General features: G+C 48.6%; 1 protein-coding gene across 1 annotated transcript; it reads right to left on the bottom strand.

Moving 5' to 3' along the window:
* Nucleotides 1-433: 433 nt before the first annotated feature.
* bltp3a (bridge-like lipid transfer protein family member 3A) lies at nt 434-26,014 on the bottom strand. The gene is made up of 21 exons (XM_084435839.1): nt 25,914-26,014; nt 25,159-25,321; nt 23,665-23,703; nt 18,548-18,639; nt 18,221-18,410; nt 17,451-17,591; nt 16,765-16,935; nt 16,332-16,521; nt 15,080-15,166; nt 14,067-14,237; nt 13,698-13,849; nt 13,005-13,146; nt 12,202-12,395; nt 10,654-11,954; nt 9,930-10,105; nt 9,210-9,355; nt 8,648-8,798; nt 2,630-2,883; nt 2,421-2,529; nt 2,246-2,325; nt 434-1,462 (listed from the first exon to the last, which is right to left on the bottom strand). The coding sequence occupies exons 2-21, from the start codon at nt 25,219-25,221 to the stop codon at nt 1,346-1,348; spliced, it is 3,966 nt and encodes a 1,321-aa protein (XP_084291965.1). The 5' UTR covers nt 25,222-25,321; nt 25,914-26,014; the 3' UTR covers nt 434-1,345.
* Between the last annotated feature and the right edge of the window lie 1,838 nt (nt 26,015-27,852).

Below are 27,852 nucleotides of genomic sequence, written 5' to 3'. Positions count from 1 at the left end.
GGTGAAACGTAACAGAACACTGGCATTAATGCACCTGGCTTCCATGTATCCATGGTGTCCCCCAACAAGAATATATTTATATTTGATCTGAAGGCTGAAGTAGTAGTGATTCTCTCTAATATGACCAGCGACACCTCATCTTTGAACTTATTCAAAGCCTTGAAATTATTTTAAAATCACAAGTATCTGCAAGTAGACAAACCAGATGCAGCCCTACCTGCAACCGACATACATGACATTACGGTCATGTGACCCCCCCGACGTACCGTAACGGTCATGTAACACCCTCCCACCAACCCATGTACCGTAACGGTCATGTAAACCCCCCACCACCACCAACCGACGTACCGGTCATGTAAACACCCCCACCAACCGACGTAACATAACGGTCATGTAAACCCCCCCCCCCCACACACATCACCAACCAACGTACCATAACGGTCATGTAACCATGCAAACACTGTTTTTACAGTCAAAACGATGATTCATAACACATGTAAAATAAAAAAATAACACTGGGAATGTTTCGAGCCGTCGTCAAATAACAGTCGGGAGTTTGAGTTTGCCCTCCTGGTCCTTCAACTGAACAAAGGGACAGTGAGATGCACCAGGTGTGACGCGTGTTCAGTGACAGTAAGATGGATCGGGTGTGTGCCGTGCGTGCTGTGCAGCTCTGCTGAAGTCAAAGTGCGTGTCGTTCCCTACTCTTCTTTTCCCTATACGATAACTAACACAAGTGACACATTTAAAACATGTAAAATAGCAGCCTGTGAGTACGGTAAACAGATCTACAGAGTGTGCACACCTATGGAGAGCGGTTAGATTTTTTTTAAAGCTTTTTGGGTGTGAAACTCGCACACCGACATTCCAATAATATTAGTGGTCTTGATTCTCTCTCTTACACACGCAAACACACAGACCATGCCTTACAGTGGATGGTTTGTACATCAGTACTAAGACGAGTACTGCTCAGCTGCAAACGGAAGGAAGGACAGCTCTCTGGTCAGCTCTCTGGTCAATCGGGCACTATACTTTCTCTACTCTCTCTCTGTGTTTAAGAATAGCATGGATGTGTACCTGCTTAGATTGCCAGAAGGCAGCAGTTCCTGAAAAGTATCTCAGAGCTGAACTAGAAGACTTCTGTATTGCGACTATAGGAACATGGATGAGTTCTCTGGATGTGACGTTGTGCAAAATGTACTCAGAGGTGTGTGAGCTTTGGAACCCTAGGTTCTTCTTCTTCTTCTCAATCGTGTTGAGTGTCTGGGTCCAGAACAGGAAGTCCCGCCCTCTTGCTGATGCGGCCCGCTGTCGCCGCCCCTCGCTGGCCAGAGCAGCGTCACGCTCACAGGCTGAACGCTGGGTCGTACCTCCTGACCTCCAGCAGGAGGCGCTCTCGGTCGCTGAGGGCTTGGGAGAGGGCAGACTGGGCCTCGGCGAGCTGGGACTCCACAGACGAACCCTGGAAGGACAGACGGCAGGTTACTGCTTACTTCTTAACCTTTTTAACCTCTCTGCTAAGTGGCGAAGTGGTAACGCAATGTGAGATTCCACGCAGCTGCAACACTACGCCTACTTGCTACCAAAGAGTGCAAATCGCCTAATCACCTATTACCTGAACCATACAATTACAGTATCCGTGTTACAACAAAACCTTCTACCGTTACAATTTGAACACAGGATCTGTGTCCCTATCAGATCTGCCGACGGACACCTGAGAGTTCGGCTACAGCACTTTCAATCTACCGTGCTAAGCCAGCCTAGTGGAGTGTGTGCATTCAATTAGCTGCCTGTATATCAACGATCACACAAATCCACAGTCAAATCCCATAGGCCTTAAATACAATGCGACTACTGTAGGACCTGAGCTATGACTTCATGCTTTTAGCGCGCTACACTACGGCCACGTGGTTAAGGCCCATGCGCTGGTTAGCCCCACATGTTTATCATCGGTTCTTTAAAGCCAAGGTGAATCTTCCTGAAAGAGAGCAGCACACCTGCTTAGTCTTCTGACAATCTGATGAGCGAGTGAGTGAGTGAGTGAGTGAGTGAGTGAGTGAGTGAGTGAGCGGGTGAGTGAGCGAGCGAGCGGGTGAGTGGGTGAGTGAGTGAGTGAGTGAGTGAGTGAGTGAGTGAGTGAGTGAGTGAGTGAGTGAGTGAGTGAGCGAGCGAGTGGGTGGGTGAGCGAGCGAGTGAGCGAGTGAGTGACATCACCATGGTGTTCATGGGCAGAAGGCCTTCCTACCTTGCAGGAACCACCTGGCTTCTCTGAACACGCCACCTCAGCACCGCCTGCAGGAGCTCCGGGCCCTCGGCCGCCTCCAGCTGTCGGCGTCACACAGCAGAGGTCATCCAGAGTTGCCGAAGGGCCGGTGATGACATAGTTTCAAGAGCCAAGAATCACAAGCTTCCCTCCTCACCTTTGACCCTGAAGACGCCATCGTCGGTGCGTTCCAGAAGCACCCGGTCCAGGGTGAAGGTGGCCGGGACCGCCTGGGGCGCGGTGGGGTAGATCTTAGGGCCGTCGTCCTGAGGGAGACAGGGACAGAGCTGGGTTAGCCTGGCGTCCCGGCCCACGTCGCCGGGTGCAGGTTTCGGCCTTCTCTCCCTCCCCGTGTCCCCGGCTCACCTTCAGGGTGACGGTGACGTCGTCCAGGTGGACCCTCATGGGCTGGACGTCGGCGCTGAGCTCGTCCTCCAGGAAGGGCCCCAGCGTGGCCAGGGTGGAGGCCAGCAGCTCCGCCTGGCAGCCCCGCAGAACCACCTCCAGGAAGCCTGCCGACTCGGAGAGAGGCGAGTGGCTGGCGGCGCCCGGACCCATCTCCACCCTCATGCTCACCACCGGGGCCCCGCCGCCGCTGCCCGTAGGACGCCCACCCGGAGCTGGGGACACGAGACCAGGGGCCAAGAGAGGAGAGGGTCAGTCTACTGAGGACACAAGACCAGGGGAGGAGAGAGGAGAGGGTCAGTCTACTGAGGACATGAGATCAGGGGAGGAGAGAGGAGAGGGTCAGTCTACTGAGGACATGAGATCAGGGGAGGAGAGAGGACAGGGTCAGTCTACTGAGGACATGAGATCAGGGGAGGAGAGAGGAGAGGGTCAGTCTACTGAGGACATGAGACCAGGGGAGGAGAGAGGAGAGGTTCTATCAGCTGGGAAACACCATGGTGGATACTGTTGTGATAGAGGGTCTTCAACAGCAGCAGGGTAGTAACATACTCTAATAACATAGTAGAGAAGGTCCGACTGTCATTTGTTTTATTTGATTTAACCTTCATTTAAGCGTATCCTATCCAAATGATTCCTGTTATATTTGCAAATAAGGTGATAAAAGATCTAAATGGCTGGTTAAGTTCCTTTATATGGAGCAAGCGCAGACCAAAGCTTAAATTGACAACACTGCAATTACCATGCTTTATGGGGGGTCTTGACCTACCAAACATCAGAACATACCAGCTGTGCAGTCATATGAAATATGTCCATGTCTGGGTTATAAATAACCCAAATTCTATTTTGTTGGGTGTTGAAGCTTCCCTTTCAAAATACCCATTAAAGTCGCACAGAAATGAAAAAAGCATTCCGTCTCATTTTGGTTAACATAATTGATCATAGTGTTCACCCATTCAAAAAATTACACAATTCTACTTTTGTTGTAATCAAAGTATATAATTTCTTACTTCCTGGAAAATGGTAGGTCACGTGCAATTACGACAACAGGTACCTTAGATTTTAAGACAATAATCTCATGACATCCACCCGTCAATCAACGCTATCCTTCTATCGAATCTCTCTAAAGTTCTTAAAAGCCGTCCACTTGTCAATGTTCCAATCAAATTCCTCTAAACATATGTCCCACCCTCATAGCTTGTTTGCGTCGGAAATACGTCAAACTACGGTTAGTTGATCTCAAACGTCCGTTTCTGTGCGACTTTAAGGGACTTATCTAAAGCCCATCAGGTCAAGCTGTGACAACCCTATTACATTTAATGTACACAGGCCTGGCGATTAGTATGTCGACTTGAGAGAAGGTAAAAAATCACTTCAATTTTTACTCCTATTGTGAATAACCTTGATTTCCAGCCTGGACTATCTGATGTTGGCTTTAAAGAGTGGGAACATAAGGCTCCTGGGGAATATAGTAAAGACATTTGAACAATTGATTGAGAAATATGGTGTCCGACAGTACTTTTTTCGCTACTTGCAAATAAGACATTACATAATGCACAGTACAATGTTATTGGACAACTCTGAAGGATCACCTATAGAGAAAGCGTTATTTTTAACAGCTGGAAAGGTATCTATTAGTATTTTGTCGAAGCTGTGTGTCTGACACCCCCCGTCACTTTACAGGGTTTAAACAGCACCTGGGAGAAAGAATCAGATGTCAGAATGAATGACTAAGACTAGAGATGTCTGGAGACCTGCTAATTCAATCTCAGTCTGCAACCGTGTCAAAGCAATACAGTTTAAAGGAGAAGGCTCTTTTTCAACAACCTGGACCTTATTTACCGCGTATTATAAGACATTTGACTCACCGAGATAACTTTGGTGTAATTCGAAGGCCTGTAGAAGAAATTTAAAATCCAGCGCGAGCCAAGTATATCCATGTAATGGCGGCGGACGGGGCACCGAGAATGCAGCTTCTAAAAAATCTATTTTCTGCCGCGAAACGGTTGTTTTCATCAATCTATTTTTATGAATCGCTAGTTGTGCTTCCATAGAGCGAGGGCTTGTTGTGGTTTTCACATGCCTCTGTAATATGATCTTTAGAAACATCTTTAGAAACGTCTTTAGAAACGAAATAAAGCTTCCCCACTTGCTCCAGCACGCATGTGCAGAGCAGCGCGCAAACTGGCTATTCTCCTTCTGTAGGCTACACTCGCAGCTCACATTCTATACGCTACGATCGGCTTCCATCATATTCTAAGTCATCTTCTATATCCTCAAAATCTGATAAATATTCAGCCATATTGCACACAATATTCCAGGCACCAACAAGCCGATCGTAGCATAGAGAATGTGAGTGTAGCCTACAGACGGAGCATAGCTAGTCTGCGCACTGCTCTGCACATGAGTGCTGGAGCAAGTGGGGAAGCTTTATTTAGTTTCTAAAGATGTTTCTAAAGATCATATTACAGAGGCATGTGAAAACCACAACAAGCCCTCGCTCTATGGAAGCACAACTAGTGATTCATAAAAATAGATTGATGAAAACATCTGTTTTGTGGCAGAAAATAAATTTTTTAGAAGCTGCATTCTCGGTGCCCCGTCCGCCGCCATTACATGGATATACTTGGCTCGCGCTGGATTTAAAATTTCTTCTACAGGCCGCCGAATTACACCAAAGTTATCTCGGTAAGTCAAACGTCTTATAATACGCCCGTAAATAAGGTCCAGGTTGTCGAAAAGAGCCTTCTCCTTTAAGATTATACAGTAGGACCCCACTTATCCGAACCCAACGGGACCGAAGGTCGTTCGTATCTCTGAAATGTCCGGATGACTGAAACTTGTGTTAAAATGCACCAAATTCAATAAGTGGTATACTTGTTTCATATAGACTCATAATAGACCGATAAATACCCTTAATTAGGCTACTTGTGAAAATGCATCAAAATTGCAATCAAATAGCCAACTAAACTCATATAGCCTAGCATATAATAGACCTACAGTAGCCTATAATAAAATAAACGAATTTCCACTTGAGTGCGTGCTTTGATCAAATACTGTACTTTATTCTCAAATGAGGCATACGCTGCATCGATAGGCTACTGTATTCGCAGAACAAAATGGTATAGCCTAAAAACAACCCAACATTAGAACAATTAGAGCAAATTATAATAAATAAATAAATGAAATGACAGACAAGTTGTCGTGTCTGGCTATTGTAGCCTAAAAGAAAGTCTCTAAAACAACCGATGTAGGCTAACGTGGCCTAGGCTGTAGGCAATTTATTTAACAAATACAGTAGGTCTAGTAGTCTAATCTACATGCCAACATCTGTGTTCCTGAAGTCCAACTGGGAACGAAAAATGACTCGATGCCCCTCTGCTTCAGGTTGCTGACGCGCTTTCCGGCTACCAAGGAATGCAGCTCTCGCACAGCAGACTGCGTTTTGCACTCGACATTAGAGTAACAAAGAAATGAAATGTGACAGTAGGCTACAGCCTACAGGCAACATGTAGGTCTACATACAGTTCTGTTTTTATTCACAGTAGGATACAGTACTGTAATGAAAATCCCACCAGTAACCAGATAGCAGGCTAAAAAAACAAAAAACGTTTTTTAAGCCTGTCCGGTAGACCGGGAGGTTCGGATCTCTGAAGTTCGGATGAGTGGGGTCCTACTGTACATAGAATCAGGGCTGGTCTGACATTATATTCTACCGGCCAGGTGGCCGTTGGGCCAGTCTAGTTCGGGCCGGTAGGCTATGAAAAAAAACACACAAAAAACACGCCCCCCCAAAAATGGACAGCGGCCCATTGGTTCATTTTCTATACTGACACTGGGCTGGCCCAATCACATGCTTAAGCCCAACTCCCCTCCCTATGGTAGGCTCAACCCTGACCCCTCCGGCCCTCCCCCTGGCCTGATGGTCCACGACATCCCAATGTCAAAATCGTGAGTGGATAGAAAGTGCAAAGGGGGTGCCCAGAAAATCCAGGAACACAAATTGAAAAAGTTGGCAGAGGATACCTCGAAATGTGTCCAAATTACAGATATGTTCTCTGGAACGACTGTGGCGGCTGGGGGGTCCTGCAGATTTCTCTTGTAACTAGGGCACGAGCACTGGCGGTGCAAGGCCCTATTGAAATTGTAAGGATTATTCTCCCTTCTCCCTCCTTCTTCTCTCCAAACAAATGCCTTTTTGGCGGCCTAAACATTGATGAAAACGCATGAAACTTTGCAGATACATCAGTCCCGGTGAAAAATGTGATATTTCATGGGTGACGGAAATAGGCGTGGCAAAACGGCTCAAGAGCGCCCCCTGGAAAATTTAAAATGGCGAGCCCCACCTTTCAGTTTGATGTAGGCGAACAAAATTTGGTTGGCATATGTAGTTCATCGAGACACACTAAAATGTCTCTTGGAGCTACTGTATACCCAACATCCAACAGGAAGTCAGCCATTTTGCTTTTAATGTGCCATTTTGTCCTTGTTTTTACCATTTCCATGCCTCGTATTTCAACGTACTCCTCCTACAGATTTAATCCGATCAACTTTCTATTCGGTCAGCTTCATCTTAAGACCTTTGTGATCAAAAGTTATCAAAAAAATTTAGTTTTCACCAAACACCCTTGCCGTGGCGCCCCGCCAAAGTTTGACATTTCGCCATAAAACACGAAGTCCTCATAACTCCTCCATACATTATCCGATTTGTCCGATATATCTCACGCTTCATCATGTTTCCGTCCTGAACACATCTATGGGTCAGTATTGCGTCATACTTATAGCGCCACCTATTGGTGAAACAGGAAGTCCTCATAACTCCTACATACATTATCCGATTTGCACCAAATTGCTGTCGATTCATGAAGGTCGCATTCTGAACACATCTATGCGTCGGTATTGAGTCACACTTACAGCGCCACCTACTGGTGAAACAGGAAGTACTCATAACTCCTACATACGTTATCCGATTTACTCAACATTTCTCACGCTTCATCAAGGTACCGTCCTGAACACATCTATGCATCGGTATTGAGTCACGCTTAGAGCGCCACCAACTGGTGACAGGAAGTTTCTCTCAGTACTGGTCACCGAAATAGCACAGCCTTTAACGGCGCCGCACACCGACATACGTGGGGTGCGAGGGCCCGCTCACTGCTGCTCGCAGCACTAGTTATTATTATTGTTTGTTTTATTTGTTATTTAGTGTTTGTTTATTGGTTTCTATTTAGTGTGTTATCAGCCTCACAATGTAACGGTCATTTATCTGTTGTAAAAATGTTGTTTAAAAAATTTAAGCAGGAAACACCCATTGGTAAATGGTAAATGGACTGCACTTATATAGCGCTTTTATCCAAAGCGCTTTACAATGGCCTCTCATTCACCCATTCACGCACACATTCACACATCAATGGCGGCAGCTGCCATGCAAGGTGCTAGCCTGCTCATTGGGAGCAATTTGGGGTTCAGTGTCTTTGCCCAAGGACACTTCGACATGTGGAAATAGCCAGGATTCGCAAATTTCAATTTTTTTTCAAATGCAAATAATTTTTTTTTTAAAATGCATTACAAATCAAATGTACATTATTATTATTATGATTATGATTATTATATGTGAGGAGCACAGATAAGTAGGGAAAATAAACCAAGCACAGCTTTGTACACAAAGGCGTAAACAATGCTTGATGCCTTCTGGTTGGAAGGGAGGGCCACTTCACCATGTCAGAGATCACAAGATCACAGTGATGAGCGAGCGCTCGGGCATTTGTCACTTCTAAGGGGTCATAAGGTATTGATATGAGTGTGGAGCTACACAGAGAACAGAGAGAGAGAGAGAGAGGGAGAGAACAGAGAGAGAGAGAGAGGGAGGGATAGAGAGAGAGAGAGAAGTGGATTAACATAACGAGATGGAGAGGAAGCGAGGCGACGCCTACACGCCAGCGGCCACCTGAGGGGGAGGCGGGCCGGGGCGAGTCTCACCTGGTAGGAGACCGGCCTGTAGGTCGAACACGTGAACATTGCCCATCTGTGTCAGGGTGAGGTCCTGTGCCTCCAGCGCCACCACCTGGTCCTCCCCTCTCACGTCCGTCACACAGGACACCCCGCTGAGGAGCAGCAGCAGCACCGAGGCCTGCGGAGCGAGCGCCGTCACACACACAGATACAGAGGACCCGTCTCAAACCACGCCTTTGTTACGAGGACTGTTACAGGACTTAAGAGCGGGAAAGTATTTCAAACTGTCACTATCACGTAACCGCCTTTTAGCCGTCACCGTATGTCATAATCTTTTAAATGTTTGATATGTGTTTGTCTGTATGCAACCTAGATGTATGTTTTTTAATGCTGCCCTCTTGGCCAGGTTAGAAAGAAGCAAGCTTTCACCTCGTTAAATAAAGGTTTAATTATTATACTTTTAAATAGAGAAGACTGTAGTCCTAGGGAGGAACAACCAGGTGCTCAAAAAGTGAGAAAAGTTAGTGTCGTTGGTGGCTTGTGTGTGTGTGTGTGTGTGTGTGTATGTGTGTGTGTGTGTGTGACCCACCACATCCTGGGCGATGTCCTCGGTGCTCTGGGAGAGGGAGCTGCTCAGGTCGGCCGACGAGCCTCCCTCGGTCCCGGGGGCGGGGCTTCCCCGACCGGGCCCCGGCACGGACGAGCTGCCACGGCGCGCCGACTCCACCCCCGACTCTGAAAGCACAGGGACCAGCCTCAACCAGGGGTCCCGACGAGGGGCGCGGCATTCGACGAGCGACACTGCGCTCTCGCCTCTGAGGTGAGTGGCGCCTAGCCTCGTGAGACCGTCCGGATCTCACCAGCTTGCACGAAGTTTCACTCCGCAGGTCAGTCTGGACTGAACTCCCCCCCCCCCCCCCTCTCCCTATCTCCAGCGATTATTCTCCGATTATGTTTTGACGTAATCATCATCATTAATAATACTACTTATACCACTACTAATAATCATTAGTAGAATAAACACAGCCATAAGTGCAGCTATTGCAGAAATAGATTAAATAATAATAATTAAACAAGAACAAGAGTAGGCCGTATGCACTTAGTTTCTCGGAGGAAAATACATTATCGCCGTTCTTCCGACAGGATTTGGCAAATGTTTTGTTATGCTGATTGGCTGAAGGAGTTGTCTGTCAAGGCAAGTAGTCCCGCCCTGCCCACAGTATTCGTTCGCGACAGGGGGAAGGCCAGACTGACCTGCGGAGAGAAAGCGAACGCAAGCTCGCTGGGTCAGGGCGGTCTGCGAGGCTACCTGAGCCGTCCATGAGGATGACAAAGTTGTCGCTGGCGTCGCTGTCGATGGAGAGGCGGTCGTCTGGCAGGCTGCCGTCCAGGACGGCGCTGTCGAAGGACTGCTGGGAGGGGGACTGCTTCATGGACCCGAGGCGCAGGGAGGGAGACGACTCGTCCGGGCGCTGGGCCTGCTTTCTGGAGAGAGAGAGAGAGAGAGAGAGAGAGAGAAGAGGGAGAGTGAGAGAGAGAGAGAGAAGAGGGAGAGGGAGAGTGAGAGAGAGAGAGAAAGAGAGAGAGAGAGAGAGAGAGAGATGGATCGATGGAGAAGAGAAATGGTGTGGGAGGAAACAGCCTTTATTTACATTCTCACCAGTCAAACCATCTTAGTGCACAGTACGGGCTGGATAAACAAGTGACTGGGCTAGGTAAACAAGTGACTGGGCTAGATAAACAAGTGACTGGGCTAGGTAAACAAGTGACTGGGCTAGGTAAACAAGTGACTGGGCTAGATAAACAAGTGACTGGGCTAGGTAAACAAGTGACTGGGCTAGATAAACAAGTGACTGGGCTAGGTAAACAAGTGACTGGGCTAGGTAAACAAAAGTGACTGGGCTAGATAAACAAGTGACTGGGTTAGGTAAACAAGTGACTGGGCTAGGTAAACAAGTGACTGGGCTAGGTAAACAAGTGACCGCCCCGATGCTGTAGAGAGCCAGCAGCCCAGCAGGGGGAGGGGAACGTACTTCTGCGGCGTGAACAGCTTGCTCATCCCCGAGCCCCGGCTCAGGATGCTAAAGGCGTCTTTCGTGATGGAGAACGCCCCTTTGGTCAGGTCGAGCGAGGCATTGATGGCGTCTTTGGTGGCGTCCTTGGTGGCGTTGAGGGCGGTGGACAGCTCCCCCTCCAGGCTGAACGAGGACGGGTCCCGCGAGATGACGCCAGGCAGCTGCTGCCCAGGCGAGAGGGGAGGGGAGAGGCCTGGGAAGTCCCTCCCCCCTCCCTCCTCCTCCTCCTCCCCCTCCCCCTCCATGCCCTCTACGGCCTCGCAGGCCTCCTCCACGCCTCCGTCTGCCTCCTGGGCGTCGCCGGTGGCCGGCGCCGAGGTGCCGTTACCGATGCCGCTGTCCTCTAGCGGACCCGGGCCGGGCTCGGTGGTCCGGCGGCGGTGGGCGGGGGACAGGTCCGAGTCCGTCAGGCTGGCGCTGGGGCTGTCCGACTCGGGGCTGCGTGCCTCCTCGCCTGGCTCGGCCGAGGCGGCCGGCGGCAGCAGGAGACCCAGCTCGGCAGAGTCGATCAGCAGGGCGGCGCACACGCCGGCGGGGTCCGGCTCCCGCGTGGCGTCCCGGCCCAGATCGGACCCCAGCCGGGCCAGAGTGTCCTTCATCCTCAGCAGGGCCACGTACTGGTAGTGGTTCAGCCACACCTTGACCGGGGTGATGGCCTGGGCCAGGAGGTGGACGGAGGCTTGTGGCTGTGAGGCCTCCTGACTATCGGGCCCGTGGTTCTGGTTCTGGTCCGGGCTGGACGGGGACCGGCCGTGGTGCGGGGGGCTACCGGGGCTAGCGGGGGGCGGGCTGCCGTCTCGTCCGGCGGTGGGGGGCGGAGGAGGGTTGCCCTTGAACGCCGCCGGGCGACACATCCACACGGACATGGCGAACGGCTCCACGAAGGGCTGGGGCCGCCCCCTGGGGCCCCGCCGGGCCCCCTCAAAGCTCATGGACAGGCGGGAGAGGCTGAGGGACCAGACGTCCTGCGCCCGGGGGGGCCTCCTCCCGGACTGAGCCGGCCCCTCCCCCTCCAGGGAGTGCTGGAGGAAGGCGGGGGGCAGCGGGCGGAAGGCGCTCCGGTCTCTGGGGAAGGGACAGGGGGGAGGGGCCTGGAAGAAGGGTCGGGCGGAGAAGCTGCCGTAGGCGGCGCGGAGGTCGGCCCTGGCGCCGTGGGGGGCGTGGCGGGTGTTGCTGAGCACCGTCTGGGGGGCGGAGACGCTGAGGGACTGCGGCCGCTCGGGGTGGTCGAGGATGGAAGACTCCAGCGGGACCACCAGCTTCACAGAGGGACAGAGAGAGAGAGAAAGAGAGAGGGAGAGACAGAGAGAGAGACAGAGAGAGAGACAGAGAGAGAGAGAGAGAGAGAGATTCAATCTGATTCAATCTGATGGGGGGAAACTGATTTCGCTGCCACTGACTGGGCAGTAATAAACGAATGACAAGACTTATCCCCGAACCCTCCATGCGCCGAGTCAGACCGACGCTATCCGCCCCCACCTGGAGGTTCCAGGTCCCGGGTCTCACCTTCAGCTGGGCCGTGTCCAGGCGGACGTCCACGTGCTCCTCGGCCTTGCTGCTGTCCTGGAGGTGGTAGAAAGCCTTGACCTGATCCAGCGTCCGCAGCAGGCCCCTGGAGAACACGCTGACCCACAGCACGCTGGCCGGGTCCATGCACAGCTGCAGGCCGTTCAGCTGGCCGTACAGGTTAGAGTCGGGCACTAGGCGGAGACAGGGCACAGGGGAGGAGCTTCAATGGCTGCTTTCTCTGCGAGTTCTAACCGAATCAAACCCCCCTCGGCTCCGCCGCGTCCGTCAGCCTCAACCGTCAGCGTCCGTCGAGAATCAAGAAACGGACCTGGTTGACGCTGACAGACCCAGTGGAGACGAGCCGTAAGATGACATGGTTCAAAGGTCAAATTCCCTGGCTTTTCCCTGACTTCCAACGACTAAGAAGCTGAATTTCCATGACCTGTGATGAACGGAAAAACTTTTGACGAGCGGGAAGGGGATAAACGGGCGCTGAAAAATTAAGTAACCATAACAACCACTCATAACCTGATAAAGGAACATACTGCATGGAAAATACTATATTTTGATAAATGGAAGCTAAAATTTCAACACGCTACAAACAAAATTCACTGATATCTCATGACTTGGCCCAAAAAATTATCAAATCCCCTGACTTTCCGTGCTTGGAATATAGATCCTGATATTCCAGACTTCCATGAGCAGTGGGAACCCTGGATGTATGAACGGTATGAATGTGATGTCACACAGCCGGACAGGTGACTGAACGCGTGCGTCCCCCAGATGTGGCGTGCTCGTACCGGGTAGGCCGGGACTGTCGGGGAAGTAGTACTCGGTGAACTGCAGGTGGATGGCCGGTACGTTGTTGGCCAGGCGCAGGGCTTTGCGGTTGCAGGACAGTAAGGACTGGGTCTTCTTACTGTGGCGACCGCCTGTCGACACCTGGGCCGAGAAGGGGGCGGGATCAGTGGTTGTTACATCATCATCCTGCACTCGATTTCATTCACACACACAAAAACGTAAAGTCACAACAATGACCATGTGAGGAACACTGGGCTTGAGAGTAGAAAAGGGACAGCGATGACTTAAAGCGGTAGCCAACATCCTGTCACATGTTAAACCGCAGTTTCGACCGCATAGATAAAAAGTTATGTTTTCAAAGAAAAGGGGAAGCACATTACTCAAAAATAACCTCTATACTGTCAAACTGCGTTTTGGTGGAAAAACGCAGAATGAAAGCAGCCATGGTGGAACGGCAGGGGCTTTCTCAGGCTCCTCCGAAGGCTTGTGTCTGGTCGAGTGTGACGAGGTGAAGGCTTATTATATCCTTAGGTTAACTTTGTTAGGGCGCCAGCGGTAAACTAGGGCCTTCCCTGTTTACCGTCCGCCAAAACCTCTTCTGTCTAACCCAGTGTCGTTGTAAATCTGCCATAAAGCACCATTCCCCCAGAGCAGAGTCCCTGGCCTCGTTAGAGGGAGGCGGAGCCGGTCACCTGATGGACGTCCAGGTCGTCCACCCGGACCACCACGCAGCAGGAGCGCAGCCTCTTCAGGGGGGTCCCTGGGGGGGGCGCCGCCGAGCTCCTCCTGGACGTCTGCTCTGAGTCCGGAGGGCTGGACTTGGGGGTGGGCTGTCCATCTACAGCTATAGGAGAGTGCATAACGCACACGCACGCACACACACACACACACACACACACACACACACACACACACACGCACACACACAGGGTACTCTAACCTCATCAAGCTCTCATGACCCCCAGCTGGCATTATACGAGCTCGCCGCAACGTTCCTGCGTCTGTCAGACGAGGAAGGAGCGCGGCGGCGTGGCATTGGGAGGACGAGGCGCTCCTCCTACCCTGGGCCCTCCTGGCAGGGGAGTCCTGGGCCGGTCTGGGGTTCTGCGCCGGCGGCCCGGGGAAGCCTGCGGCCTCCGCCCTCCTCTGGAAGTCCTGCAGCAGCTTAGCGGCCCACTGGGCCTGGGCCTCCATGACCCCGCAGTGGCGCTCCCAGTGGCCACAGCCGTCCCCTGGGGGAGGACAGAGACTGCGGTTCAAGACAGGCGTGTGGTTATATCTCATCCTCGCTGCATCGTTCACTTGTCGCGGTCGTGTTACAGGACAGAGGAGGGGAGGGGAGAGAGGAGGGGAGGAGAGAGAGGAGGGGAGGAGAGAGAGGCGGGGAGGAGAGAGAGGAGGGGAGGAGAGAGAGGAGGGGAGGAGAGAGAGGCGGGGAGGACAGAGAGAAGGGGAGGATAGAGAGGAGGGGAGGAGAGAGAGGAGGGGAGGAGAGAGACGCGGGGAGGAGAGAGAAGAGGGGAGGAGAGAGAGGCGGGGAGGAGAGAGAGGAGGGGAGGAGAGAGAGGAGGGGAGGAGAGAGAGGCGGGGAGGACAGAGAGAAGGGGAGGATAGAGAGGAGGGGAGGAGAGAGAGGCGGGGAGGAGAGAGAGGCGGGGAGGAGAGAGAGGAGGGGAGGAGAGAGAGGAGGGGAGGAGAGAGAGGAGGGGAGGATAGAGAGGAGGGGAGGAGAGAGAGGAGGGGAGGAGAGAGACGCGGGGAGGAGAGAGAAGAGGGGAGGAGAGAGAGGCGGGGAGGAGAGAGAGGAGGGGAGGAGAGAGAGGAGGGGAGGAGAGAGAGGCGGGGAGGACAGAGAGGAGGGGAGGATAGAGAGGAGGGGAGGAGAGAGAGGCGGGGAGGAGAGAGAGGCGGGGAGGAGAGAGAGGAGGGGAGGAGAGAGGAGGAGAGAGAGGCGGGGAGGAGAGAGAGAAGGGGAGGAGAGAGAGGAGGGGAGGAGAGAGTCTGGGGTTGACCGAGAGAGGAGACATGGCAGTGGAAACACAGGAGACGGGCGGGGGAGGGGCTGTGGGCTCACCGGGCCGGTGGATGGGGTAGTAGTCGAAGCCAAGCTTCCTGAAGGTCAGCTGCATGGCACCCTGGGAACCGGGAGGCAGAGGCTCGTCTGTGTGACAATCAGGGGAAAGAAAAACCTTTATGGTGCTTCTGACAACCAACAACATTCAAACTGTTCTAATGCCCGAATAGATTATTCTAGGTGATAGATTATTCTAGGTGATATATTATTCTAGAGCAGGGGTGTCAAACTCAAATACACAGTGGGCCAAAATTTAAAACTTGAACAAAGTCGCGGGCCAACATTGAACTAATGAAAATTTTAATATGGACCCAAACAAGTTTTGCTTTAACATTGAATATGCACATCACTTTCGCTTTTGGTGCGCATCAATGGTGTGCACTAACATATGTGAATACGCCCTCAGACACAAGTGTTGGTGCTCCATCTGCTCAGTAGAGAAGCTTGTAAAACCCTGAACTGTCCTGCAGCCAGGCAGACAGACAGACAGCCGGCATGCAGACAGACAGCCAGGCGGACAGGCAGGCAGACAGGCCGGCAGACAGGCCGGCAGACAGGCCGGCAGGATTGAATGAACAGGAACAGAGCAAACACAGCGGCCGGCTAGGTCAACACAGGTGTCTCTATCACAGTGAGACGTTACATAACGTAAAGCTTCTGTTTTCTGCCTTTCTTTTCGCCATTTTTAAGAAGGGGTAACACGTTACAGTTGTAGTATGAGATTGCTATGACTACTGTCACAGAAGAGAGTCTGTTTCTGGGTCCTGTCTTGATTGACGCGCAAAAACAACAGCAGAGCATTATGGAATTTGTAGTATTAGCGGTGAATGCGCTGTATAATACTGGCGGGCCAGCTCTAGTAGTCATTTGGTATTGCCTCGCGGGCCAAATATAATTACACTGCGGGCCAAATTTGGCCCGCGGGCCAGAGTTTGACACCCCTGTTCTAGAGGATAGAATATTGTAGATGATAGATTATTCTAGAGGATAGAATATTCTAGAGGATAGATTATTCTAGATGATAGATTATTCTATATTATAGATTATTCTAGAGGATAGATTATTCTAGAGGATAGATTATTCTAGATTATTCTAGATGATAGATTATTCTAGAGGATAGATTATATTCTATAGGATATATTATTCTATATTATAGATTATTCTATATTATAGATTATTGTAGATGACAGATTATTCTAGAGGATAGATTATTCTAGATTCTAGATTATTGTAGGTAGATTCTGGGGCTGACCTGGGTCCAGGGAGGAGCTGTCGTTGCATATGTGCAGGTCCAGCCGGGATATGAAGGTGTGGTAGGAGGACTCTTTGACGTCGTACAGGTCGAAGTACTGGCCCAGGTTGGAGGGGGGTGCGCTGCTGGGAGGGGGCGGGGCGGGGGACTCGGACCACGGGGTGTAGACGCCCGGGGAGGGGGGCGCCATCTGCATATGGGGGTATCATGTTCATGTTTATTTTAGATTCCCATTAGTTATTACCTAAGTAGCAACTATTCTTCCTGGGGTCCACACAAAGGGCCTCAAGAAAACATTTAATACATTATGTACATACACAATGTCCTAACCTTAACACAAAATAAATCAGATAAAACCAAAGTGAAAAAGAAAGAGCCAGAGGTAGCTCTTTTACATTCTTGCAGGGGGGGGGGCAGCTATGCGTGGTGGTACCTGCAGGGAATCTGCAGCCATGCTCTTCCTCTGCTGGGCGGACTTCTCCATGGCCTCGCTCAGGGACTTGGCGTAGTGGATGACGGCCTTGAGCTGGGAGTCGGTCAGCACCCACAGCAGGTCGTCCAGGATGAAGAGCAGCTTGGAGGCCAGCACGTTGCAGTCCTTCACCTGAGACGGGCGGACCGGGGGACCAAGGGACCGGGGGGGAGCGGACGGTTACTTTAGAGGAGGAGTTTGGTATTTACGGTAGCATCATAAGCCCTGTTATTATTATAGTTATTACAAATTGATCACAATTTCATTCACCAGTTTTCAGTTCCTGGATAAGGCCAGAGGTTGAGATGAGGACAGGTTATTTGCGATCATATGTAAACAACGGTCCATATAAAAGGGTTGACAGACTTCGCACTCTTGAGATACTAGTGCTCATATATATGCTCAGAGATCTATCAGCTAACCATATAATGGATCTCTATAGGCATATACAGCACACCCATAGAGATCCATTGTGTTGAGCTGTGACATAAGCAATGAGCGCTAACATTTCAAGAGTGCAAAGTCTGTCAAAAATCATATATGGACCGTTGTATATATAAATATATATTATAACTATGCTTATATGCTGAAGACCAAACTAGTCCTTTAACAGTTGTGTCGGGGCGGTGTGGACCCTCGGGTCTCACCCGGCGTTTGAGCGTGAGGCGGATGCGGCCCTGGTTGGTGATGAGGCGCAGAGGGGTGCTGCCCAGGTCCTGGTCCTCACTCTCCATGGCGTCCGCCTCGATACGGAGACTCTGCCAGTTGATCTCCTTGAACGTCAGCACCTGAGGGGGCAGGAGAAAAGGACCAACACACGCAAACCCAGAGCTCAGTAGCGGGCCAGGCAACAGTAGAACCTACTAAGCCCTGGTTCTACTTCCCGCGTCCGCGAGTACGTGGGGTTCCGCGTGGCGTACGTTCCGCCGTCAGAGGGTGTGCGCGTGGGCTCCGATTTTACGGTGACCACTACACTACCATCAACTGCAGCCGATCTACTGAGCGTGTGTGGAACGCGTGCTCCAAGCGGACTCCAGAAAGCGCTAGGAACACAACTACAGTGCTGAGCGTACGTGGCGTCGGTGGCTGTCCGCTGGGGAGGAGAACCCGGGCTTAAAGCAGCAGGAGATGGAAGATGATGCGTCAACGGCCTGAGCTCGTTGGAGGTGCCGAGGGCTTCAGCAGCTCTTGACCTGACAGTGATCTATTAGACACAACAAGAGGAGAGAGGTGGGGGCCTGGTGGGGGCCAGATGTACTAGATTACTGGGTCTAATCTAGCGAGGCAATAAACCTCTGAGCAATTGGGTCTAATTGGGAGATCTGGTGCTGGCCGGACAAAGCAGACTCTCTGTCTCTGTGGCCTGCTGTGTCCTGGTTTGGGGGCGGGGGGTGGGTGCGAGGGGGCGGTACTCTACCTCTCCTCTCTTGGGGTCGGTGATGCGGGTGTAGCGGAGGTCGCTGCGCTGCCATTTGGGGTTGAGGCTGTTTCCCTGCAGCTGCCACAGCTGGAAGGAGGCGTGGAAGGCGGGGGCCTGCACCTGGATGGTGATGGAGTTGATGACGACGGACATGCCCTCAACCACCTTCTCAGCGAAGCCGTACTCACTGCACACGCCGAGGAGGGACAAGAAAAAATGCCACATATTTGGGCAAGGTGTTGACAGCGCTGCTTCATATTTGTCTAGTGCTTTCATCATTTGTGTTGACTGACAGCGTACTTGTACATACTGTTCTGTTCTTACCTCTGGCCTGCAGTGATGGCGATAGGGGAGGGGCCATTTGGTGGGCGTGGCTCTTCGCATGTCCTCATCTCAACCTCCACCTTATCCAGGAACTGAAAACAGAAATGGAAAACAGACAAATAGTGATCAATGTGTAATAACCATTATGATTAAAGACTAGGCTACTATGGAGGGTGATTTGTGCCAAAATTAAACACAATACACACATTGAAAAACAATACACGTGTAACAATAAATACAATACAAAAATGCTTTGTTTTTCAATGGTCAGGAATATTTGTGCCAAAATAAAAATACAACTGTATTGTATTTCAATGTGTGTATTGTATTTCAAGGTGTGTATTATATTTCAAGGTGTGTATTGTATTTCAATGTGTGTATTGTTTTTTGCGGTGTGTATTGTATTTCAAGGTGTGTATTGTATTTCAATATAATACACACCATGAAATACAATACACACCTCGAAAAACAACACACACATTGATTGACATGGTTGTATTGTTTTTATTTTGGCACAAATATTCCTAACCGACATTGAAATACAAAGCATATTTAGGGGCCAGGCAGCATAGCTGCCGGAACCCTATTGTATTTGCCTATATTATTAGGGGCCAAGCCCCGAAGGGGCGAAGACCCTATTGTTATTGGTAGTTTTCCTATTATTATTATTCTGCAATGGAAGTCTATGGGAAGCCCTATAGCCGATTGGTAACTTTTTACGAAACTTTGCACCATGGTAGAGGCTTATAGCCCGAAGCCATGGAGCAAGTCTCACATCGATTGGCCAAAAGGGGGCGCTATAGCAGCCGACTGAAGTTGCGAACTTTGAACAGGCATATCTCAGGCCCCGTTTGACCTACAGACATGACACTTTGCACACATATGTCTCTCCTCAGAATGAACAAATTTGCCTCAAGGACCCATAACTTCCGGTTATATAGATTTTCCGCCATCTTGAATTTTTTGAAAAATGCTTAAAATCTATCTCCTCCTAGAGACTTTGACCAATCTGCATGAAATCCTTTACACACAATCTAGGGACCATTATCTAAAATTCCATCTCAGCAAAAGTTTAAAAAGTTAAATTTAACAGCAACTATGAGCCAATGAAAATGGCATAGGGCGTGGCTTTTCACATAAAGTGGTATACTTTCTTAAGGGTTGTGCAGAACACCACGCCACTTGGTAGACATCTGTGCAGATATAACCTGAGGCGGCCACTGCATTATTGGCCCAATCAAACCAAATGGGGGCGCTAGAGAGCTCATTTTCAGTTTAGGCCTAACCGCCATGCAGAGCTTTCCGAACCATGGTACAGTGGTACCAGGGTATGTCTAATGGTCACTGGAGAAAGAAGAGCCTGATTGGCCACAGGGTGGCGCTATTACAAGCCAAAATACATAAAAGGGGATAAAATGCAAACTTTGAATGGTCATATGTCATGCCCTGTTGGAGCTAGAGTCAGGACGCTTTGGAGGCATATATGTCTCATCAGGGTAAACAAATTTGCCTCAAGGAGCCATAACTTCGGATTATGTTAATTTGCAACAATTTTGCATTTTTTTTAAAAACACTTGAAATCTATCTCCTCCTAGGAAGTTTTGTCAATCTACATGAAGCACAGTATATAGAATCTAGCAATGAATATCTAAAGTTCCATCTCGGCATAATTTAGAAAACATAATGAAAATAGCCACTGTGAGCAATTGAATATTGCAGAGGGTGTGGCTTTTCACAAAAAGGCAGATAACTTCTGAAGGAATGCATGGAACACCACAAAACGTTGTGTTCATATCAACAATGTCAACCCAAGGCAAAGCCTTCATTACTGGCAAGATTAAACTGAATGGGGGCGCTAGAGAGCTAATTTCCTGTTCAGGCCTAACCGCTTGGATGTTATTTCCGAAAACAGATATAGTAGTACCAGAGCATATCTTGAGGTAACTGAAGAAATATGAAGCAGTTAGGCCAAAGGGTGGCGCTATAACGAGCCAAAAGTCTTAAAAGTGGTTTAAACGCAATTGATTGCTGTAGCGCCCCCCGTGGCTAAATGGGGTTCATAATGCCTGAATGGGTAGCTGATGGCATGCTCTACAATTTACTAATTGGGCACAACACTGTCAGGTGACATTTTGAGGTTTATATAAGCATTGTTGTGCAAAGGGACCCCCATTGCACTTTCATTGTATTTTCATTGCTAGAATTAAACCAATGTGTCATCTCTTCTTATATGAAGAATGTGCTTGTTTAACTGAAATAATCAAGATCACTACAATTGAATGCATATGGACTCCACTTTAGTTTGACAGTAGTCATTCAGGTCAATTGGATGGAAATGTAGACCTTAAATTACATAGCCTACTTACACCTAATGTATGGGTAGGAGAGGGGCATTCTTCTGAAAACTGTGAGGTTAAGAGAGAAACTAGAATTGTGAGTGTTGTTCACAGATTGCTGAATTGTCAAGCTATCCTTGCAGTGATACTTGATGGTTAACGTGGGTCTCCCAGGCAGATGGAAGGCCTGGACAATGACCAGGTGGGATGTTGACATGCAGAGAAATAGTCACATGCATAGCTCAAATGTGGCTATGGCAGATGTTAGCCATGTTTCTGTTACACAAATGCAATCAGCGTTCATAAAGAATTGATGTGTGTGTACATCTTTAAAGTCTGCTTTAAGACTGGATATTGTGTAGAGCCATTGTAAATGAACTGGCTTTTGTAGGAGTCAGTGTGTGAGAGGCATTTAGTGTAAAATGTGACATAGGTGATAGTTGGAGAAGGGTGCAAATGAGATTAAACTAGGGAATGTTATGACAGGTTTGATTGGAAGGTTAGTTGTCCAAAGAGTAACGAGTGCAGTGGTGTGTATTGTATGTGGCATGGGTGACAAACTGGATGGTAGAGTGGTAAATAGTATCAAGTTTGGATAGTGTACCTTTTGCAGTATATAGCTTGCACACTTCAACCAGGGAGAGGGTTTTAGCCTTTAATCTAAACACTTCATCCTGGGAGAGGACAGTAGCCCACAGACTACATAGCCTACTTACACCAAGTGTAGGGGGGGGCATTCTTCTGGAAACGGTGAGGTGTAGAGAGAAACAAAAGTTGTGAGTGTTCTTCATAGGTAGCTGAATTATCAAGAAATCCCCGCACTGAGACTTGATGGTAAAGGTGGGCCTTCCAGGCAGATGGAAGGCCTGGAGAATGATCATGTGGCATGTAGACATGCAGAGAAATAGGTTCTAAAACATATGTACCAAAATAGAATGAATGTAATGAGATTCTAAAAAGGACCTGACTCTCACTTGACGCCTTCAGATGAATTGAATGTGAATGCAGTTGTATAATGATGGTGATGATGATCATGGTGATGATGATACTGTTGCATGAATTTGACCTGATTCACCTGGTCAGGCGACAAAGATGCTCAAATGCATAGCTCCAATGTAGCTATGGCGTGTTTTGCTCGTTGGCTTTGATGCGTTCATTGTGCTTGGCCCCGTTATTGCTGCTTGCAGCTATATTTATTATTATTATTACTATTATTATTATTATTCTCCATCTTCCACTGAAGTCTAACTTCCCGTGGACAAAAAATCACCAAAATGTGCACATAGCTCCAGTACTATAGCCAAAGTCCTCAACCTGCATTGTAGGTCAATAAACCTGAAGGTGTCGCTACAGCAACAGTCTAAAGTTTAAAACTTTTAAAAATCATAACAAATCAGCCATAGGTGCTATCACTGTAAAACCACCACGTGAATGTAGTCCCAAGTTAGACAAAACTTTCATACGCTCTGACTTTGCAGGAATTTTTAAGTCCATCACTCTGATTTCTTCATAAACTGTAAAACCTATCAAACCTATAGCCTCCCACATTTTTTGTTCAATTGACACCAAAATTGATATACTGTATCTTCAGACTGTCCTTACCAAACGATCCTCACAGATTTTTGAAATATGAAAAATTTAGCCCACAGCACATCAAAAAGTTTTACCGTTAACAGTTCTGTATACAGTTCCTATTAATTCTCGCCAAATCAATGTCTGATCTTCCTCATAAAAAGTGACAACATTGGCCACATATCCAAGATGTAGTGTGATTTTTTTCAGTATTTTATCTCAGAAATTGAATTTTTAAAAATATTTTTAAAACTACGTTACCCACAATCCAACGCAAGCTCCACGAATCGGAGACATCGCTGATGGCAACCCTACCCAACCCCCGCCGAGGATTACAATGACTAAATCGTTTGATTGGCAACTGACTGAGTACACAGCTGCTGAAGTTGATGTTCAATTATGAAGAAAAGCAAACAAAACCTGTAAAAATTAATAAACATATCTCATCCCACATTTTTCAATCAATGAACACCAAACTTGCTACACTGGATCTTCAGACTGTAATTCACAAACTCATTGACCAGATTGTTGAATTATCAAAATCGAGCTTACAATGCATCAAAATGTTTTACAAATGTTTTACGATACGATACGAATGTACAAAATGAACATTGGAATGTCAACTTTCTTGTTGTCCTCCTATTCTCTCGCTTATTGCTCCTAAACTTGTCGGAAATTGCCTGGCCCCGCCTCATCGCTGCGTAGCAGGTTTAATTTGTATTGTTTTTCGAGGTGTGTATTGTATTTCATTTTGGCACATAATATTACGGAGGTGTATGTTTCATTTTGGCACATAATATATGGAGATGATTCGTGCCAAAATGAAATAAAATACACACCATGAAATACAATACACACCTAGAAATACAATACGGTTGTATTGTTTTTATTTTAGCACTTATATTTCTGACCTACATTGAAAAACAAAGCATTTTTGTATTGTATTTATTGTTACACATGCATTGTTTTTCAATGTGTGTATTGTATTTAATTTTGGCACAAATCCCCCTCCATAGGCTACACCCTGATAGCAATAAAACCATGGCAGGACAATGCACAAAAACAAAAAGAGACACAAGAGAGAAAGAGAGAGAGAATGAGAGAACGCGATACAAAAGATGGTGTGAGAAAGAGAGGGGGAGAGAGAGTTAGAGGGAGAGAGAGAATACTATATAATTATGAGGGAGAGCTACAGAGCAGAGTTCCTACCAGGCAGATAGGGCTGGTTTTCAACTTGGTCCACTGGATCTGAAGGAGACAGAACAGCAGGGGGCCAGTTCATCATTCGTCATGCAGAAGACACAGCAACCAATCACAGTACTCATACACAGCTACTGTACCACACTCTCTTACTGTACCACACTCTCTTACTGTACCACACTCTCTTACTGTACCACACTATCTTACTGTACCACTCTTTTACTGTACCACACTCCCTTACTGTACCACTCTCTCTTACAATCGTCCATCTCTTACAATCCCCTACTGTAGCCTAGTGAGCAGGAGAGCACTCAGTGTAAATGACAGAGGCCAGGCAGCACACTAATAATATCACAACAGCACAGCCGGGCTTCTCAACTGATTATCTTGGAAGACAGATTACCAGGAACATCAGGTCCATGCAGAAAACCTGCCCAGCTCTTATCTTTGATGAAGCTCTCCCTTGACATGCTGGGGTTCTCTGGTTGGACATGCCTATCTAACATGCCTCTCTGTGTTCACTCCAGCCAGCAGTAGGTCTGGAGGTGCTGAACAGTGTCGTCTCTGATGCGTCACTGAAGCCGTCACTGTTCATTTCCTATAGAGCTTTCTCTGGCCTGTTCACAGTGAAACTATAACAAAGTGGTCACGCCTCAACCCGACCGTACTCAGAACACTGTTTGCACTCAGAGTAGTGTTTGGACTACACAGCTTCCTTTGGTCTGAATGAATGCAGATTAACATGAACTACAACATAACACGGATGATACAAATTTTAGCGACCACATTTGAAACATATTTTGTCTAAAGAAAAACAGAATACCAGGATTTAGTCATAGCCTTTTTGGGGCTAAAGGTGTCGACGGCCCCACGCAACAACAACCAACTCCCAGCCCCCAACATTCTAAAGCTGGCAGTTGTTGGATAGAATGTTGGAAATACAAAATTCAGCTGCAAAATCCATCCAACCAACGCCAACAGTCACCAACAAACAGCGCACCAATCCAGCGCTGTTGGTTGGCGTTGTTTGGGGCAGTGGAGCAGGTGGAGTGGTGGACCCGGGCGTGTGTTTGGGGCAGTGGAGCAGGTGGAGTGGTGGACCCGGGCGTGTGTTTGGGGCAGTGAAGCAGGTGGAGTGGTGGACCCGGGCGTGTGTTTGGGGCAGTGGAGCAGGTGGAGTGGTGGACCCGGGCGTGTGTTTGGGGCAGTGGAGCAGGTGGAGTGGTGGACCCGGGCGTGTGTTTGGGGCAGTGGAGCAGGTGGAGTGGTGGACCCGGGCGTGTGTTTGGGGCAGTGGAGCAGGTGGAGTGGTGGACCCGGGCGTGTGTTTGGGGCAGTGGAGCAGGTGGAGTGGTGGACCCGGGCGTGTGTTTGGGGCAGTGGAGCAGGTGGAGTGGTGGACCCGGGCGTGTGTTTGGGGCAGTGGAGCAGGTGGAGTGGTGGACCCGGGCGTGTGTTTGGGGCAGTGGAGCAGGTGGAGTGGTGGACCCGGGCGTGTCTCACCCTGATGGAAGCCTTGTTGCAGTAGACCCGGGTGACGGCCAGCCAGGTCGGCAGGTCCAGCATGTTCTGGAGAACCTCCTCATCCAGCTCCAGGTTGGACAGCTGGCCCTCCCCCTTCAGGGTGCTGAGGTTGATCTTGTCGGGTGACAGGTTCTTGGTGAACCTACGCAGGGGAACGAGAGAGGACATCACCACCACAGTAGGATTAGTGTCACACACCTGCTCTGATGTGGAAGTGAAATACTCTCCCACATCCACAGGAAACTAGATACTAAGCGCTAGATACTAAACGCTGTATAAAATTACGCCCGAAAGCTAAGTTACTGCAATTGTCGGTTATTTTGGCATTACTCTCCAGTCATGTAACCAAGATTGGGCAAAAAAAAAAGTAGTCTGAAGTTGAATAGAGCCAAGCTGGGCCAGATTCCCACAATAAGACTATTTTACCATCTGGCTTGACTCTTTTTCCCATGTGGTTCTTGAGAAATGTATCAGGGAAAACTCTCACACAGATAAGCAAGGATGACGGTAGCAGTTAGTTTCTTAGGCTAGTCTGAAGTCATGACCACTTGGCCTCTCTATTCAATATCCCAGACACCATGACCGCACAAATTTTACCTTTACAGAAAACAAAGGCTAGTGATTCTAGGGCTTGGACATCAATAAAGCTAAATCTAAGTACCTAGTTCAGAGGACTCCCTTCGTGTCCAACAATCTCCTATATCAGAAAAAGGGTGTCTGTCTGTTGTTCTTACTTTGCCAGCCTGTACACACGTAGAACCGTGCTTGATAACCCTGGTAATGCATGCTGCTCAGCCACAGTGAAAGACTCCTACTGGTCCTGAATCCAGCTACAATGGCTGTCATTGAGCAGGCCGTTGTAATGATATTAAAGCTGCTCTATAATAAACAGGACTTTGTTCTGTCCCAGCAGAGAGCCTCAGCCCCCCTCCCCAGCAAACTGACCAACCAGGGTCCCATGATAAGGACTGTCCAACGGCCCAGGGCAAGTCAAGCGCCACGTCGGCCTCGTAAATCCCTGATGGGGCAAGTAGTAATAATAAATGTCATTTGTATCATTCGTTCCCAATCTGTATCATTTCTTTTCGGTCATCATTGTATCATTACTAATGTTCTCTCTGGTGCATACATAAAACATTTTATAAACGTTTTATTCGGCTACTAAATAAAGATGAATATGACAGTCAACTTAAGTTGTTATTTGATAATCGCTGCTAAATTAAACAATCTGTATAGGGGCAAGTCAAGATTGACATGGGGCCAGTAGATTCTGATCCACTAGCCTGACCAGGCAAGTGGAAAAAAGCCTCGACGTTGGACTTACAAGCCTACATTAACAGCCAGTAGCAGACAGTGTGTGGTACACTGGTCTTACAATAGGTGATGAGTAACATAGTGGGCCTAACTCAGCCCAAGGAAGGGAAGAGAATAAGAAAATAACTATTTGCATATTTGCTTAAAGCTTGGACCAAGCCTAACGTGAGAAAATGAAACCATTTAATTTAAATACCCTACATGCATGGTACTATTCTTTGCAGGTGAGACTTGAGAAAATGCTAGCTTATATGAGGGTATTCATGAAACTAGACCACAGGAGCCCAGTCTAATTGTACCGATTAGCATGTTTTCAACCGTACAAACGCTTATATCTATCCTAAGTCATACTCACAATGAGTGAGATAAATGTGAATAGAACCCTGAATGAAGCCATGCCTGTGTCTGAAACCTGCTGTGTGTTTAGTTGGCAGTGTGTCAGTCAGTCTTGTCTGTTTACCTACAGTATGTATCTAAGCTCCAGGGAGCTACACGCTCAGCCACTGCTCAGTAGAATGGACGTGCCCTGCACTTGGGTGAGTCTGATGATCTGATTTAGTGTCAGTGTGCCCGAGGAAGGAGCAACCAACCATAGTCATGCTGAAAGAGGAATCAGACTGATGGTGTGAATTTGAAAACGTGTGAGGGGATTTGTGATCTGGTAGTCAGACCCTGTCGGTGTGGGAAGAACTAACACGTGATGAACACTGACCGAACAGCAAGCGAAGGAATAAGGGGGATCACAGCGTGGAGTGGGTGATTACAGGCTCAGAAATCCTTACTTCCTGGACTTATTGGCAGCGCTGAAACAGCCGGGCAGACACGCTAGAATAGGACGACTGAGTTCACTCCACCAGAGATGCAGCCTTTTCTGAGAACACCTTCAAATGACTGCAAAGTTGGCAGGGTGAAGAAAGTACCAAGAGAGAGCTTCAAGAAAATGCTACAAATGCTACATTACATTTCCCTATGCAATGGTCACCTAATCTGGAGCAACATGTTTCAGATTTGTAAAATGGCAATCAAGAACAAGAACTAGAACAGAACAGGATAAGGAGAAGAAAAAAGGGTTGTCACTGACAACGGACTGATGTTGGAGCAGTGTAGTCAACAAACTCACCCCTCACTCAGTTGATTCTTGGCCTTTACCCCAAATAGCTGGGTGAACTTGGCACGTATTTTGTGTCTTCATACCCCTCACTAACAACAGACACACATTGCCAAGTATGCAAGGACAAAGAGAGGACAGGGTATTTTGCAGCATCATAATAAGCTACGACCTAAAACCGAAGACAAAGGGGGAGTCTAGACTTAACAGCACAGCATGCAGAGGCTGAGGTCTGTGGCTTCTTGAACCAG

Source organism: Borostomias antarcticus (assembly GCF_949987555.1).
Source record: "Borostomias antarcticus genome assembly, chromosome: 3".
In the NCBI taxonomy this organism is placed as follows: domain Eukaryota; kingdom Metazoa; phylum Chordata; class Actinopteri; order Stomiiformes; family Stomiidae; genus Borostomias; species Borostomias antarcticus.
Note: the sequence above shows the minus strand (reverse complement) of the source record. Positions and strands in the feature narration are given on the sequence as shown.

Bases quoted from the DNA above. Each gene is read 5' to 3' on its own strand.
- bltp3a (XM_084435839.1), bottom strand. From the start codon at position 25,221: ATGCTGGACCTGCCGACCTGGCTGGCCGTCACCCGGGTCTACTGCAAC. The intron at 16,522-16,764 runs GTACCACCACGC...CCCCATATGCAG, and splicing joins TGGCTGCAGATTCCCTGCAG to ATGGCGCCCCCCTCCCCGGG. The intron at 2,884-8,647 runs GTGAGACTCGCC...TCGTGTCCCCAG, and splicing joins ACAGGCCGGTCTCCTACCAG to CTCCGGGTGGGCGTCCTACG.